The 15,856-nt window shown below is 35.3% G+C and overlaps 1 protein-coding gene across 1 annotated transcript in view; it reads left to right on the top strand.

Annotated features, from left to right (window-relative positions):
• The window catches only part of RYR3 (ryanodine receptor 3), a 182,835-nt gene that overhangs the window by 165,631 nt on the left and 1,348 nt on the right, over positions 1 to 15,856 (top strand). The window contains exons 90-102 of the mRNA XM_056492742.1: positions 167 to 335; positions 928 to 1,014; positions 2,798 to 2,995; positions 3,567 to 3,697; positions 6,060 to 6,102; positions 6,664 to 6,791; positions 7,687 to 7,747; positions 8,572 to 8,718; positions 10,379 to 10,513; positions 12,454 to 12,610; positions 13,626 to 13,690; positions 13,787 to 13,887; positions 15,421 to 15,472. Of these exons, the coding sequence (XP_056348717.1) occupies positions 167 to 335; positions 928 to 1,014; positions 2,798 to 2,995; positions 3,567 to 3,697; positions 6,060 to 6,102; positions 6,664 to 6,791; positions 7,687 to 7,747; positions 8,572 to 8,718; positions 10,379 to 10,513; positions 12,454 to 12,610; positions 13,626 to 13,690; positions 13,787 to 13,887; positions 15,421 to 15,472 (1,474 nt within the window). The remainder of the gene's footprint in view (positions 1 to 166; positions 336 to 927; positions 1,015 to 2,797; positions 2,996 to 3,566; positions 3,698 to 6,059; positions 6,103 to 6,663; positions 6,792 to 7,686; positions 7,748 to 8,571; positions 8,719 to 10,378; positions 10,514 to 12,453; positions 12,611 to 13,625; positions 13,691 to 13,786; positions 13,888 to 15,420; positions 15,473 to 15,856) is intronic.

Here is a 15,856-nt window from a genome sequence, read left to right as displayed (position 1 = left end):
AAGATTTAATGAACTCAACTACTTTTTTGTGAGTAACTAAATTCCTCTATTGCTACATACAATATAACAAGTAAATATCAAAAGCAAATTTATTAATAAAAATTCATTCAAAATGAATGCATTCACATTTTGGTAGATATTTTTGTTTAGTTAACCTTTCTTCTAGCATGGAAGATGGTGAGAAGCAAGATAAAGCAAAGGAAGTGCAAAATGAGCAGCTAGAAGAGGGAAAAATGAAGAAAAAGAAGAGAAGGCATGGACAAAAAATTGAGAAGCCAGAGGCTGTTATGGCTAACTTCTTCAAAGCTTTGGAAATTTATCAAACAAAGATGCTTGTAAGTTTATCTTAAATATAAAAAAGGGTTCTACAAATAAAAATTCAATGACTAAAGAATTAAAGGGAGAAATGTCATCATAAAGGGAACATTGGCATGAGTGTTCAGATGATTGTCTGCAGTCAGCCTCCTGTGATTTTGTAGTATTTTGTAGAGTTATATACTTAAGTCTTTCTGTGTGTAATTTCTAACAGGAGAGATTAACCACTTGAGCTCCTTTTTAGGAGCTTCCTATTTTCTACAATCTAACTTCTAGAATCTTTAACTCTACTTTCTATTTCTCTTTGTTCTTAAAACCATGAAATGTTGAATTCTCTGAAAACTCTCAAGTAGTTATTTCCAGTATTCTAACATATCTTTCCACATTTATTTCTATTTCAGTCTTCTCTGATTTATAATTTTAAGGCCATTATTTTAAATTTCATTTATCATGAAATGGGAGAATAGGCTTCTAAGAAATGCCCCTGCTTATGCTGGTGGATGAAAGCAACACAATTGTGTATTTACTGTTGTAAAAATCTTGCTATCTATTATACCTATTTTGACATTATCCACAGGTTACCTTTAACTACTTTTTGTTTTTTACTTTCAGCACTACTTGGCAAGAAATTTTTACAATTTAAGGTTTCTTGCTCTATTTGTTGCATTTGCCATCAATTTTATTCTTCTATTTTACAAGGTAAGATTAAGCATTTTTCTTCAAATATTTTTGTTAGTACCAGAGGATACAGTAATTTAATGTTTGCAACTATTCTGTTTTTATTTCATTCAGGCTGAAAGAAAAGAGACTTATTTAATTTCTCCTTTATAGTTGAGTTTCTAGGCACTTTTTCATTTAATCATGTAAGTCTGTTATTGTTTGAACTGTTAATCTTGTTCTGGGAAAATTGAAACCGACTGAAATAATTCAAATGTCAAAACTTGAATTATTTTTCTTTCATTTATTCTCAAGATATTAAGATATCTGGTTATTATCAGTTACTTTTTTATTTTATAGTAGGCTACATTTCTTTTTGTTTAGCTCACTGATAAAGAAGGCTATACATTCACTTTCAAACTAACCTTAGAGGTTCACCTGAATCGAGAGTTTTTTTCAGGTTCTGGTGTATAACACCAGATGATACAAAGTAGAACATCTTCAGCAGCCTCCACCAATTTTTTTTCATGAATCTTCACAACCTTTATCCATTAAACAGGTTAGAAATCAATAAAGAGAACTCCCTCCATAAAAGCCTCTTTTTTATTTTTTTTGGGTTTTTTTGTTTTTTTGTTTGTTTGCTTGTTTGTTTGATTTTTCCCCCTTTCCATACAAATCTGAAGTCTGGAAGAAGAGTTCTGATTTATCTATATCCTGAAATCTGGACCTTTTGATTTCCCCCTCCTAGATACAGAATGAAAGTTGTAATATGCTGATGAACCTTGTGTTTTCCAATAATACATATTCTATTACATATTCTGTTACTTACAACCAAAAACTTCAAAAGCAGCTGGCTGAACACTCAGTCTAGAAATAACGGAGTCCTGTTCTCAAACACCTTGAAATGCAGCTCCTATAACACAATTATTTTCTCAGAGGCAGGTCAGGTAAAGATGTAAAAATCTCCTGGAAACTGGGCAGAATGTAGGTGCACGTTCCAGGAAAAAGATGTTATGGCTGTTTAGAGCCTCCTGCTTGTGTCTTTCCTTCCCATAGGGTTAGAGAAGATGGACTTCAGATATACAGGTAGAATTCTGCTTTTGTCTATGCCAGTTTCTTTTTCTCCCCATTCTCTTCTGCTTTTCTTTGAGTCTGGAGGGTGATAACCTGCTCTGCTGCAGAGCAAGGACAAAAAAAGTTTGTATCTATCAGTGCAATAGTGTCCATCTGTCATACATGGGAAAGGGTCAGTGGGAGTCAAACAGGACTGAACAGGACTTTAGCTTTCAGATAAAGCTGTTAAAAAACGGCCCTAGGGATTTTATTTTAAAGGGCAGGTTTTTAAAGTCACTGGAAGAATGTCCGCTGATGAAATACTGTATATAATTTGTAAGCTCTAAACTGAGTCATGAAAGTCATGAAATAAAAAGTTATGAACAGTGTATAAGTTGATTATATGAAAATTTTGCTTCTTTTTAAACTCAAGTAACCAAGAACTATGTAGAGTACAAGAAACCCCCTGAATTCAATCATAGATAACCCTGTCATTCCTCACTTCTTCCAAGAAATTCCAAGTTTTTGCATAACTTTTTCATTTGTTTTAGTTTTGCTATGGCACTGTTAGAGAGATTTGTAAACTGCATGTATTTGCTTTTTCCAGATTTTCTTTTTTGTGACATGCCACAATGTGGAAACTTCTGCTGTGCAAACGAAGAATTTTTATAGCTAATGATCTATCATCTTCCTTCAAGCAGCTTTGCAAACATCATGTATCATTAAAGAGAAAGCTTTTATTTTGTTTTCAATGTGCTTGAATTTTTCTCAGGTGACAGAAGAGCCACTTGATGAAGTAGAGGAAGACTCTAATCTCTGGAACTCCTTTGCTGAAGAGGAAGAGGAGGAGGGCATGGTATTTTTTGTTTTAGAAGAAAGTACTGGCTACATGGCACCTGCTCTCAGAGCACTGGCAGTTATCCATACTGTCATCTCCTTTGTCTGTGTGATTGGATACTACTGCTTAAAGGCAAGTTCTTAATCTTACTGCTCCATCTGTATGTTAGACATTGGCTCTCTCCCAAGGTGATTGGTGGTGCTAATACTGGAATATCTGTTCCTAGCTATTTACAAATTCTCACTGCTCAATAGGTGGAGGTTTTCTTTCTGTATTCTGACCAGCAGAAATGGAGTTAAGTTTCTTCCTAGCAGTGTGTGTGTATTTTGGATTTGTGGTTAAAACACTACAGGTAACACAGCTACATTTAGGTATTGCTGGACAATGTTTGAATAGTGTGAGGACTTCCTCTTTGCTTTACCCACTTTGTGCATCCCTCAGCAGGTATGCTGGGAGGGGTCACAGCCAGGACAGCTGAGCCAACGGAGGGATATTTCATGGCATGTAACATCATGCTCAGCAATAAAAGCAGTGTGTGGGGGAAGGTTGGGGCCTGACTGCCAAGGTGGTCACTGCTCAGAAGCTCCCTGGGCATTGATCTGACTGTGAGATTTGAGTGTTATGTTTGGTCTTACAGTTTTAGTGTTATAAAGAACCAAAAATGCAAAAACCATGACAAAGGTGGCCACTGCCATTTTCACAGGTCCCTCTGGTTGTATTCAAGAGGGAAAAGGAGGTAGCTAGAAAGCTGGAATTTGATGGACTATACATAACTGAACAACCAACTGAGGATGATATTAAAGGACAATGGGATCGCCTTGTTATAAATACTCCGTAAGTAAAATTAAAATACTCTATGCTTATAAATATTATAGCTCATTAAGCCACTGATCTAGAACCTTTCCTGTTCCTGTTAGTTCATTTCAGAGAAAGGCATTTAGCACCTTATATCAGATGCTACAGTAGTAGATTCTAATATATTATCTGTTTATTTAATAAATACTGTGATGACATATACATTCCATATCCTTTTCATTTTCTAGGGTTTACAAGGATAATGTATTTTACCTCACAATGTTTCTCCAAGACATTTCCATTAGCCTCTCTTGAGAAAGTTTTAAAAAGATAACTTCCATCCCTTCAGTGACTCTATTTTAGTTGTACAGTAATATTCTCCTCCCTTTCTTTCCCATTCCTTGTTAAAGAAATTTGCATGTGATGAGAGGAGTAAATCTAGTGAAAAATAGCATTCCTAGAATTTGAGTAGGTCTGACAGGAATTTCTGTCAAGTTGTAGGCATTAGCAAATACTGTAGTAGTCACACACTGATTCTAAGAGTTTCAGCAATCTGCAGCAGTTTGTAGGAGTGGCACAGGCAAACACAGCAAGCTCTCTTCCCACTGAAAGAATGCCTTGACTAGACTGTTTTTCAGAATTTACTGGTAGATTTAAATCAGCTATTAGAAAGTTCTTTACCATAACAGTGGTGAGGCACTTAAACAGGTTGTCCAGAGTTGTGGATGCCCCAGCCCTGAAGTGTTCAAGGCCAGGCTGGATGGGGCTTGGAACAACCTAGTCTAGTGGAAGCTGTCCCTGCCCCTGGCAGGGAGTTGGAACTAGGTGATCTTTAAGGTCCCTTCCATCTATGTTTCCATTATTAAAATTTCTAAAATACTGGAAATTCTTGACTGTTTTGTTTTCCTACACCTAATTTTTAAGAATCTTTCTTAATTTCATAGAGCAGTATGGACTAGCATGTATTTATTAAAGTTACAGCAGAAGATAATTGGGAAACGGAAGAGCATGTTTATTTTCCAACCACTTTTTTTTACTATTGATAGCAACCCATCTAGATACCAAGTAAGTTTATCTTGAGCAAAAAGAAGCATGAATTAATGAAATATATTGTCAACTTATCCCTAATGACATGCTGTACAGTCTGTTCTCAGCATGTTGCACAGTTTACTGAAGTTAAACAGAAGATTAAGGCTAATTTAAGCAGGCTAATCCTTCCCTCTGATGTTAACTGAATCTCAAGGTTTAGTGCAAGTACTGTATGATCAAAATAACCACTTCTGGAGAGTACCAAGTGTTCTGTATAAACTGAAATGTGCTTTCTATAACGGGAAAAAAGTAATTAAAAGTGGGAAAGATGTACTCTGACAAATAATTGGATGTTTTTGGTAAAAGAGATAAAGTATGACATATTTTGCTTAAAAGCCTGAGAAATCAAGCAAAAAAAAATATAGAGCATTGGAGTAGAATATACCATCCATTTGAGTCACTAGAAGCATTTGCCTTCGTCCAGATTAATTTAATTCAGAATTCCAGTTCAGAAAGGTAAAAGTTGGAGCATAGCCATTGGGAAATTTGCCTCACATCCTACGAGAACATTGTTCTGGAATCTCATATTTTTTGTGCTACCAGTTACTTTATTTTACCAATGCTGTCCTTTAGTTTAAATAGTTATTTTTCTCTTTTATATTCCTGCATATTTTCTCGTATAAGTAAATGTTATTTCCAGGAAATAAGAGAAAATTTTGTAGTGTTTCCTGCTAACTGGCATTCCTCAAAATGGATATAGTATTCAGTAAGATCATTAGAATGAGTAGTTCCTGGATACTGCTATATAAATATATACATGCTATATATTGGCAAATGATCTTCTTGAATTTTCTTGGCAAGTTTAACATTTTAAAATTTTCTGTTGGCAAACAGTCGACTGGTTCTCAAGTGTTCAGCCTCCATTTGAAATGTAATCCAATGAACTTAAAAATTATTTATGCTTTAAGATTTTCTTAGTTTTCTCTGATAATCATTGTCTGGCTTGATATTTATGGCTGGGTTGACAAAGCATTTATTTAGGAGATAAATGACATTACAGTGACTAACCTGCTATTATGGAATTGTTAAGTGTATTAGGTGATAGTATTTAGCCTGCTGTCCTTTTGTAGTCAGTCATACTTGTGGATGGGAAAAAGAAAGGTGTGTGGAGAGGGAAGATGATATTGCAGCAAATTATGATTAATAACGGCTGTTGTCCACATGAAAAGAAATCATTCTCCTAATTTGAAGTGCATTGAGTGAACAAAATTTGCAATGATCAGGAACATGGTATTTTCTCTTTATTTCGTTGTTTTTTTCCTTTCCCCTAACAAGTTAAATAACTTGAAATATCTTTGCCTTATCTATGTAGGTCCTTCCCTAACAATTACTGGGACAAATTTGTGAAACGGAAGGTAGGCTTTTTATATTTCTATTATGTTTTTCAGAGCAATAATCTACTATTTGGTTAATTCAGATATCCATATAGTATGCTTCTGTACAAATAAATACAGAAATAACTGAGAACTGGAATTTGTTTTATGGAAGTCATTGTTTTGCTAAATGTCTCAGAGAGCAGGCAGCTGTGGTGTAGGTGGGAGGAGGGAGGAAGACAGAAGGCTGTGGTTTCCTTCCTAGACTCAGACATTTGAAATAACTTTGTGCTGTCAATCAGCCAGCAGGTCTAATTTACAATCGTTGTCATCTTTAGGATACAAAGCCCCCTCATTGCCCTAAAAAAAGAAAAAAACATGCCAGCTTAAATGACAGCAAATTATACATAAGCTTTCAGATAATAGCCTCTAATGCTTCTGTTTTTCTTTTTTATGCTCCCCTGTTTCCCGGGAATTCTTACTGTTCTAGTAGTGCTAATTGTGAAGGACTTATTTTTTAACTCCTGACAACTACTGGTCTAAAGTACATAAATGTCACTAAGCAGTTTCTGTGAGCAAAAGCTTTTCTTCTTCCCTTTCTAGGTTATTAACAAGTATGGAGACTTATATGGAGCAGAGCGCATTGCAGAACTTTTGGGTTTGGACAAAAGTGCCCTAGATTTCAGTCCAGTGGAAGAGAGTGAACCAGAAGAGGCATCTCTTGTGTCATGGTAGGACTTCTGAACTTCACAGACAAATTATGTGTTGGTATAACTTCACCATCAAAGATAAAATTGGATTTCATTTTGAAACAGTTGTGATGTTTTTCTCAACATGGAAAATTCAAATGGACGTCATCCTAATGTGAAAATAAAATAAAATAGCTCTTTGTTTGTTCTAAAACACAGTTGTGTTATAAAAGTAAGAAAAACTAGCGAATTTATGCTGAGCGATATAGATGGCCACTCTTTAATTTTAAACAATAATTCATGCAGTATTTAAAAGGTCTTACAACAGAGTCTATAAACCAAAGGACAGAAAAAGTATTGATAATTAATAACTAGATAACGGGTGTCTAGTAGAGATTCAGAGATGTTTTCCTGACTTAGCCAAGATGAGAACTTGAAAATGTCCCAGTCCCAAATGATTTATGCTCCTACAAGAGTTGGTTTTCTCAATATGTAAGATGCACGAGAAAGATTTCCCTTTGCATATCATCCAATGGTTATTAAAGTATTTAGAATATTGCAGAAGGCATTACCTTTTCTCTTGGTTATTCTGGCAATATTTCACTCTAGACAGAACACTTATCTCTTGAATTTAAGCAATCTGTTTTCCACATTTCACAACTTTTGGTACGGATTTTAATTTTTTAAGTCTGGAATATGGCAGTATCATCTTCCTGAAATTGTTACACCAGTTTTGTTGGTTTAGAAACTCTTTCTGGTGCTCAGAATTAATGAATACTCTCTAAAAAATTAAGCACCCAGATCACTCAAAAAATGAACAATTTATTTATATCACCATCTTCAGCAAAAAGTGCCAAAACTAGTTTGCTGTTTATAAATACAGAAATCAATATTTATTTTTGACATTTATGCATTTCAAAAATTCTGTATTTCTTAGGCTAAGCTCCATTGATACAAAGTACCACATTTGGAAGCTCGGAGTTGTTTTCACTGATAATGTGAGTATGTTAGCCTAGAGGAATATGCTTTGATTTACTCTAAACACGTATGTCCTTCACCATCTGCTTTTATCTTAAACAAACATACACAAATAATATTGTATTACAGAGCTATTTTAAAATATTTTTTTCTGTCTTGTGATTGAAGGCTATTTAAATCAGAATTATATACTGCACTGTAGAGATGGTTATAACTGCTACTACAGTACTTTATTTATTAAATTAATGGTTTAAAAGGTAGCTTAATAATTATGGTTACTTACCCATATGAGTGACAGTGGGCAAACCTCTTCGGTTCAGCCTCAAGGAGTAACCCTTCCCACTCAAGTAAAGAATCTCCACATACCCTGGGAGTGCTGGAAATCCCTGCCATTGAAAAGTGGGACTGAGCTTTTACAACACAAAGTGATTGAATGGAATTCAATGTTCCCAGGCTAGTCATGCTAGCTCAGCAGAGCACCATGCATCTTAAAACAAGTCATTGGTATTACCAATCACTGGTTGCTCTATCAGGAAACACCTGCATTCCACATCCCTGCCAGTGCCAGTGGCTGTCAGACACACAGGTTTTTCACATCCTTGTGATGTCTGCTTTTGGGGTTGTTGAGTGAGGCTGGTCTCAGCATTTTTCAAGGGCCAAAGCAGTGTGACATCCCCCTCCATCACTGGCAATTTTCAAAACTTGGGTGAAGATTGAGCTGTTTAATCCCTATATAGGCAAAGTGTCCTATAACAACTTGAGTGAATTAAAAACACTACATTCTGGATCCAATAAACCACATCAGCACCTGCTAACCCTCTGCCAATTTTCACTTTCTCTGCAGTCATTTTTATACTTAGCTTGGTACACAACTATGTCCATCCTTGGACACTACAATAACTTCTTCTTTGCTGCTCATCTGCTGGATATTGCTATGGGTTTTAAGACATTAAGAACTATTTTGTCTTCAGTGACTCACAATGGCAAACAGGTTAGTGCTACATGCAAAGGTTTGAAAATAAATACACTCTCTAAAAGTACTGGGAAAATATTTGTTGTACTGGAAATATTGGAATGCAATTAATTTTTATCATGATTGATCATATCTTCTGCAGCACACTTAATACATGTTAAATCCTATGAAGTTGTAACAATCTATACCCACCAAGTAATGACAGATGAAGTGTTATACACAATAGAAAACACATAATTTTAGAAATATACAAGAATATTAATTATTACCTAACCAGCTCCTTCTATATTCTCAATGATGAGCTGATTGGTGATAAATATTAAGAATACATAATTCCTCCTTAGCTACAGTAGTAATATTCATCTGGGCACTGAGATTTCAATACCTGGGTAATAAGAATGTGCTCAGAGGTGTGGGCATTCTGCACTGTGGAATATGCTTCTATGGCACTTTGTCATGCAAAAATCAGGTAAATAATATGTACTCCTAAAACCATCAGTTAAAATTTCTGCAGGAAATCATGCCCTGATCTCCATGTTCCTAGCTCGCATAGCAACAAAAGCCAAGGTTGATGGTTAGTTTTAAACTCACATTTCAGAAATTTACATTCCCCAAAATCCAATTTCAAACATACACATTCCATTCCTTCTCATATGCAGTAACATATTCTAAGCCCACTCCTAAGCTCTGCTAGATTTGTCAAAACATTTTAAACCCCATGATGTTTTGGAAGACACATAAAAATACACCCACACAAGGTGATGATGTGTTATCATCACACAAACAGATGAAATCTCTGATTTTATACTATTTGTTTTACTTCAGGATGACCAATTTCATATTAGTTTTAATGACTGTAATGATTTATGTATCTTCCTTATGAATTTTTAAAAAATGCAATAGTCAAAACTGAGCACAGTTGACAAAATTGATTTAACTGAAGACCATGGCTTTTACATTCTTAACAAGCAATGAATAGTTTTTCTAATCCTGTTGCTTTTCTGGCTAGTAAATATGAACACTGAAGGACAGCTGCAGATTTCTGAATTGAAATGGTCACTTTGGGAGCATGCTGACAGATCTGAAGATAGTGATAACTGATCAGCTTGTCCTTCAATACTCTTATGTTTCTTTTAAATAGTAAATACACTTGTTGCATTTTTTATTGCATTTTTTACAGTATGTAGCTTTCAGTAAACTCCAGAGCTATATCTTCTAACAACTTCAATAGACAATATAATCTAGTCTCATGAACCGCTAAACTTTTTCACCTAATGATATTATTTTCTTACAGACAGGACCTAGTAATTACTTATCTAAAAAAATTTTCTCTCCATTTTAGGAATGGTTTTGCTAAAGTGCTTTGGAAGAGAAAATAGACTATGATAAGTCTTTATAAGTCCTAATAAGTCCCAGCTGAAATTGTCAAATCATCTAAAGGGTTTTATTTGTATTATTTGATTTTTATTGTATATTCAGTGTTTCAAGTTACTATAATTAAACTTTTAAACTACATAGTGTAAAAAAATTGCATTGGTGATACACACGTAACTTGTCTTTAGTTTCCTTATTGGAAAATGTACAATGTGACCCATTTTCAGTATTTAAGGCAATGAACCAAGTTTCTTCTGACAAAATGATATTGAAACCTATTTTCATGTCGTGTCTCCACACTCAGCTTGTTCTTACTGTGGGACTCCTGGCTGTAGTCGTGTACCTTTACACTGTGGTGGCTTTCAACTTCTTCCGCAAATTCTACAACAAAAGCGAAGATGAAGATGAACCAGACATGAAGTGTGATGACATGATGACGGTAACTAAAACATCACCTGCATGCCTCAAATATCATCCTGAATTTTCAAATGGATACTTTAGACAGAATGATAAGTAAGAAAGGATGTGTTTGTTGTTAAATCCATTGGGCTCTTCTCGATACGTGTCATTTTGGAAATAGTCTTGAAATTCCCTCTGCATTTTCCAGTGGTCTAAACTCAACATCAAATAGATGTAGGATGGTATTCTGAATTTTTATGCTAAATACTGTGGTTTATGGTGTGCCACAATGCTCTAAAAGCTGAGGATGACAAACCCTCCAAGTAAAAAGGAATTTCTTGATAAACTGGTCAGAACTTCAAAAAGAAGCTGTGTTGTAACAACAAAGAAACCCCGTTTGTCCCCAAAGTTCACAAGTGTGCAAGCTCTTCCCATCCTTATTAAGGTTATATGAATTATGTGATGTTATTGGCACTAGTTATAAAAGCCTGTTCCAAAATTGAAATTAGTAATTTAGTCATGAAAAAGTCAAGGGTGAGAAAGTAGAAATTACAACTTATTCTGGGTGACAATCTTATTATACCAATTTACAATCTGATTTCTACCCATTGCCACTGACTTATTTCTGTCAAAATAACACATACTCTAGAGATATATATTAATTAATTTTAAAAAAATATATGACGAGGATTTGATTTTCTTTCTGTATACAGAAAATACAAATTCAGATATTAAAAATGTAATATTCTGAGTTTGGGGCCAGCTGATATCTGCCATGGAACAGAAACTCTGCCCTGCATTTTACACCAAAGACAGAATAAAATACCTCAGAACAGAAGTGTATCATAGACTTCGCAGAATGATCCTCCCTATTGGATTTTCTTTTAAACACTCAGTGCAGGTTAGACATGCAGATTACAGAAATTATGAAACCTGCCCAAACTTTGTGAGCTGAATTCTATGGCCTGGTCATAAAATAAGTGTAGGAATAATTAAAATAATAAAACTGTACTCCATTTTAAACTACTCTAACAAGTGAGGTAAATCAATTCTAAGCCACAATTACACAAGTACTAGCATCTTATGTTATCAGCAAAATTGCATTACAAAAATAGATGTATAATTCTGTTTGGTGTTTGCTAATGCCAGGTTTTATACTCATTATTTAACACCCACTGCTGTCTAATGCGACTCCAGAAAACTGTCTGTGCTTAGAGATTGATATTGTTTTTAACCCACATTGAGTGGCTGAGGTAGTTTACAAGATTCTGTAGCAAATCATACAGGAACATCAGTAGTTTATCACTCCTGCAGAAGATTCTATTCCAAAATACTTACAGAGCTTAAAAATATAGATTATTAAAGATTTTTCGATTAAGGTTTATATGTTCAAAAAATTTGACAATACTTTTGTAAAGTAATTTCTTCTGCATTGAACTGAACACAGTTGTTTCACAGATCACAACTAATTTACAATATCATAAATCATACATTTAGTATTGCAAAATAATTTATCTAGAAACTCCTACACACAGGTAGATCTACTTGTTGTGAATATCCCACTATTTATTTTATGGCAGTATTTTCCACATTCCTGAACTTCACTGCAAGACTTTAAAATATGTCCTCTGCTTAGTCAGAGCAAGATAGAACCTTAGGAATTAATATAAGGAGTAGAATATAGTCGAATACACTAACAGTATTTACAAGAAAAATACTCCCAAAATAGTCTCAGCTGAAAGTAAGACCCAGGGAGTGAGAAGCAGGTAACAGCTGATGCTGACACTCCCTCTTAGTAAGTGTGCCTGAAGGTGGAATCACATTAGTTAAGAGAGTAACAAATTTTTGGTGTAGGGTGTTTGATACATGAGGAATGATAGTGTGTGAGAATTAGCAGAGCAGAATAATAAAAAAAAAGAAAAAAGAAAAAAAAGACTAATTCATGGTAAATATATCTGAATTTTCCTCTCTCTTTTTTAGTGTTACCTGTTCCACATGTATGTGGGTGTAAGAGCTGGTGGTGGCATTGGAGATGAAATTGAGGATCCTGCTGGAGACCCTTATGAAATGTACCGAATTGTCTTTGACATCACATTTTTCTTCTTTGTCATTGTTATCCTACTGGCCATTATTCAAGGTACCATCACTTACCTTAGCAGACACTGTTCAAAATTAATTTATCATTGAAAACCATATTTATGTTCGAGGTAAATTTAGCAGTCTTGCTGGAAAGACTTTTTTCTGAGTTTATAAAATCATTAATTCTGAAAGTAATAATTTTATATTAATTCACACACAATATGCATTTTCCCAAGCACTACACAAAGTCAAAGCACAAGGAATGTAACTTGCATGGGTTGCAGTGTTTATGAACACTTTTATAAATATCCAGCAATGGTGAACCTTGTGCAGGATCACTGTTCTCCTATACTAAGCATTAAACTTGGGAGAGCCTTGCTGAAGACATTCTTCCCACTTTTAGCCTGTAATCACTACAGCTGACTGGAGAATGGAGGCTTTCCAGTTGAAAAGGGTAAATGACATGGAGAAAGTCAGCACGGCCACATAGCCATTTCCACCTTTCTTTAGAGGCTGGGTTGGTTTTTTAATTGGTTTGCAGTTGTGGTTCACAACAAACAAAACTCCTCTTTGGTGATGGGCAGCATTCAACACTCATTGCATAAACTCTTCTCAGGCTGTTAGGAAAAAAACACACTGTTTTATGGCAACCTGGTGGCAAAGAAAAAATGTAACACATCTATACTGAGAAAAAGTTGCAAATGTCACAGTCCCTAGAATGATCCAATTCTTTTCTTAAAACGTTGTAAGTGGAGGAGTGATGCTTCAAATGTGAAGCAGACTCACAAACTGTCCAAGGTGGGCTGTGGGAGCAGAGCTGTCTGTTGAATACGACTTGGGATATAAGAGTTTCATGAGAAGGAGAGTGAAAATTAATTTCATTCATGGCAACAAAAAAGATGAGCTTGTGTAAGGTTAAATGGACTATAATAAAGCACAAAAAAGTTTTTCTGCTCTCAAGATTGTGCCTGTATGTATAAGTACACTAAATTCTAGACACTGGAGGACTGACATTACTTGCAATATGGATATTGCTAAGCACTGAAGTGTTGCTACTTTTCAACTTGAAATAGGTCTGATTATTGATGCTTTTGGTGAATTAAGAGACCAGCAAGAACAAGTGAGGGAAGACATGGAGGTAGGAAGCATGTTACATTTTTCATTGCTCTTTTTCAACTAGATTGTCACCAATTATTGTCTTTGAGTTAAAATCCACCATAACTTTGACTTTCAGACCAAATGCTTTATTTGTGGAATCGGCAATGACTACTTTGACACAACCCCACATGGCTTTGAAACACATACTTTGCAAGAACATAACTTGGCAAACTATCTGTAAGTACACTTTATAATTGGAATTGTGATAAAGAGACCTTTCAGATGTAGTGTAATTTAGGCACACACATTGCTGAAAATACCAAGGCAGAATTCTTTAAAACTGAGGAATATGTCCTCTCCTTTCTGGTCTTCCCTCCTCTATTCTATACTGCTAGTTACCTTTAGTGCTCACCTTGCACATGAGGTACCTTAGTGAGACCAGAAGGCACATCAACTCCTTATTCTGCTGGGAGGAAAGCCAGATATGGGGAAGGACAGGGGACAGTTTAGTAAGTTGCTTTAGTTTGGAAGTTTTGATTGTGACTTCTAAGGGCTTGGTAATGCTGATGAGACCATAGAAAATTGGCTTCAATTTGACAAAAAAAGAAAAGCCAAACCAAAACAAAGCAAATAAAGGTACTTTTAGAAAGTTCTTCAAAGATAAGCTCCAAAAAAATTAACTCCTATAGGTCTTTAGTAACAGTGGAGCTTTTTGAAACCTTGAGGCACTCAGGAGCTGTACATGTTTAGACTATACCAAACTCCCAAGAGAGTGCTCTTCCACTCTCATTATAAATATAGAGCATATCTAAGAGGATATTAAAAAAGTTTTTCTTGTTGCATTTGTTACTTATATAGCAAAGATAATTAATCATATGAGCATTGTGCCAGCAGAATGAAAGGAAAAGCTAGTGAAATCTTATAGCAGTCTGACTCTGGAATACTGCATCTGAACTTTTTTAAATTAAAAATCAATTGATTAGTGTGATGCAAATTTATATTAATATTCATAGTTTTGCCAGTCTACAATATCCAAGCTTTTCTTAATATATTGAAACGCTTAGTTGTCAATGGGAACCTGCAATTCACCATAAATTAAAAATGGCCTTTTTCTTTATAATAGAACATATAATGAACAATCTTTTTACCCAGGTTACCCTTTGATTAGACAAGTGTTAAAGTGTACTTTCCTTCCTCCACAATGAAAGCACATACTAAGCCCAGTTCCAAATGCACTGCATCAAAACTGTCCAACCATGAGCAGTATTACCCCTAAACAGACCACAGCTGGCTCTCTGTACAGTCTTCCTAATTAGCTGAAGCTCTCAAAATTTGACTGAGCACAGGTGTTGGGGAAGGACAGGCTGAGCCTATGAGCTGTACAGCAGCAGTGTTCAGAATTCCTGGTGTAGCTCAGTATTTACCACACTTCTCTTGCAGTAGTCATAGTAACTTCTTCCAAGGTGAGATGCTGGAGCATATGTGCTCAGAATTTGGCATATGCCAAATTCAGGTATTGCTCCTCACACTGAAATGAAGGAAATGCTAAAATGCATTTTTCTACTTCTACAGATTTTTTATCTGTTGGCACTTTCACAGAAGACATGCTTTAGGACAGAATTTTTTCCATTAAAATAAGCACTTTAGATGCCTAGCAGTGTCATTACTTTGCTGGTTGGCATAATCTTCCTCACATACCCCAGACTAGAAAAGTTCAGGCAGAGATACTGTGTTTCCTGCATTAATACACACTTGATGTGCTTGTTTCAGGTTCTTCTTAATGTACCTAATTAACAAGGATGAAACTGAGCATACTGGCCAGGTGAGTCAAAAATAAAACTTAAGAAAAAACATTAAGCTTATCTTTCAATATTTTTTTCTTCTCAAGCCTTGTAGCTGTGTACCAGCAGGTGGAACTGATGTACCACTGAGAAGTGTAGAGATGCCACTCTCCCAAGAGACCACTGCCAGTGAAAGAAAAGAAGGGTTAAAACAAAAGGGAGGGGGGTGGGGGGGGTGTGTGTAATGCTGCACTATGCTATTTCACCCAGCAGTGAACTCTGTCAGAAGTTAGTAGTAATCTTACTGTCATCTTATCTCTGAAAAGAAAATCTCAAATGCACTAGGTGTAGTTTATTCCCAAAAATAGTTAAGCTAGTATATTTATAGTGAAAATCTATATATATGTGTAGATAGATAAGTATTT

Source organism: Oenanthe melanoleuca, chromosome 5 (genome assembly GCF_029582105.1).
Source record: "Oenanthe melanoleuca isolate GR-GAL-2019-014 chromosome 5, OMel1.0, whole genome shotgun sequence".
In the NCBI taxonomy this organism is placed as follows: Eukaryota; Metazoa; Chordata; class Aves; order Passeriformes; family Muscicapidae; genus Oenanthe; species Oenanthe melanoleuca.
This window is presented reverse-complemented; position numbering and strand designations above follow the sequence as displayed.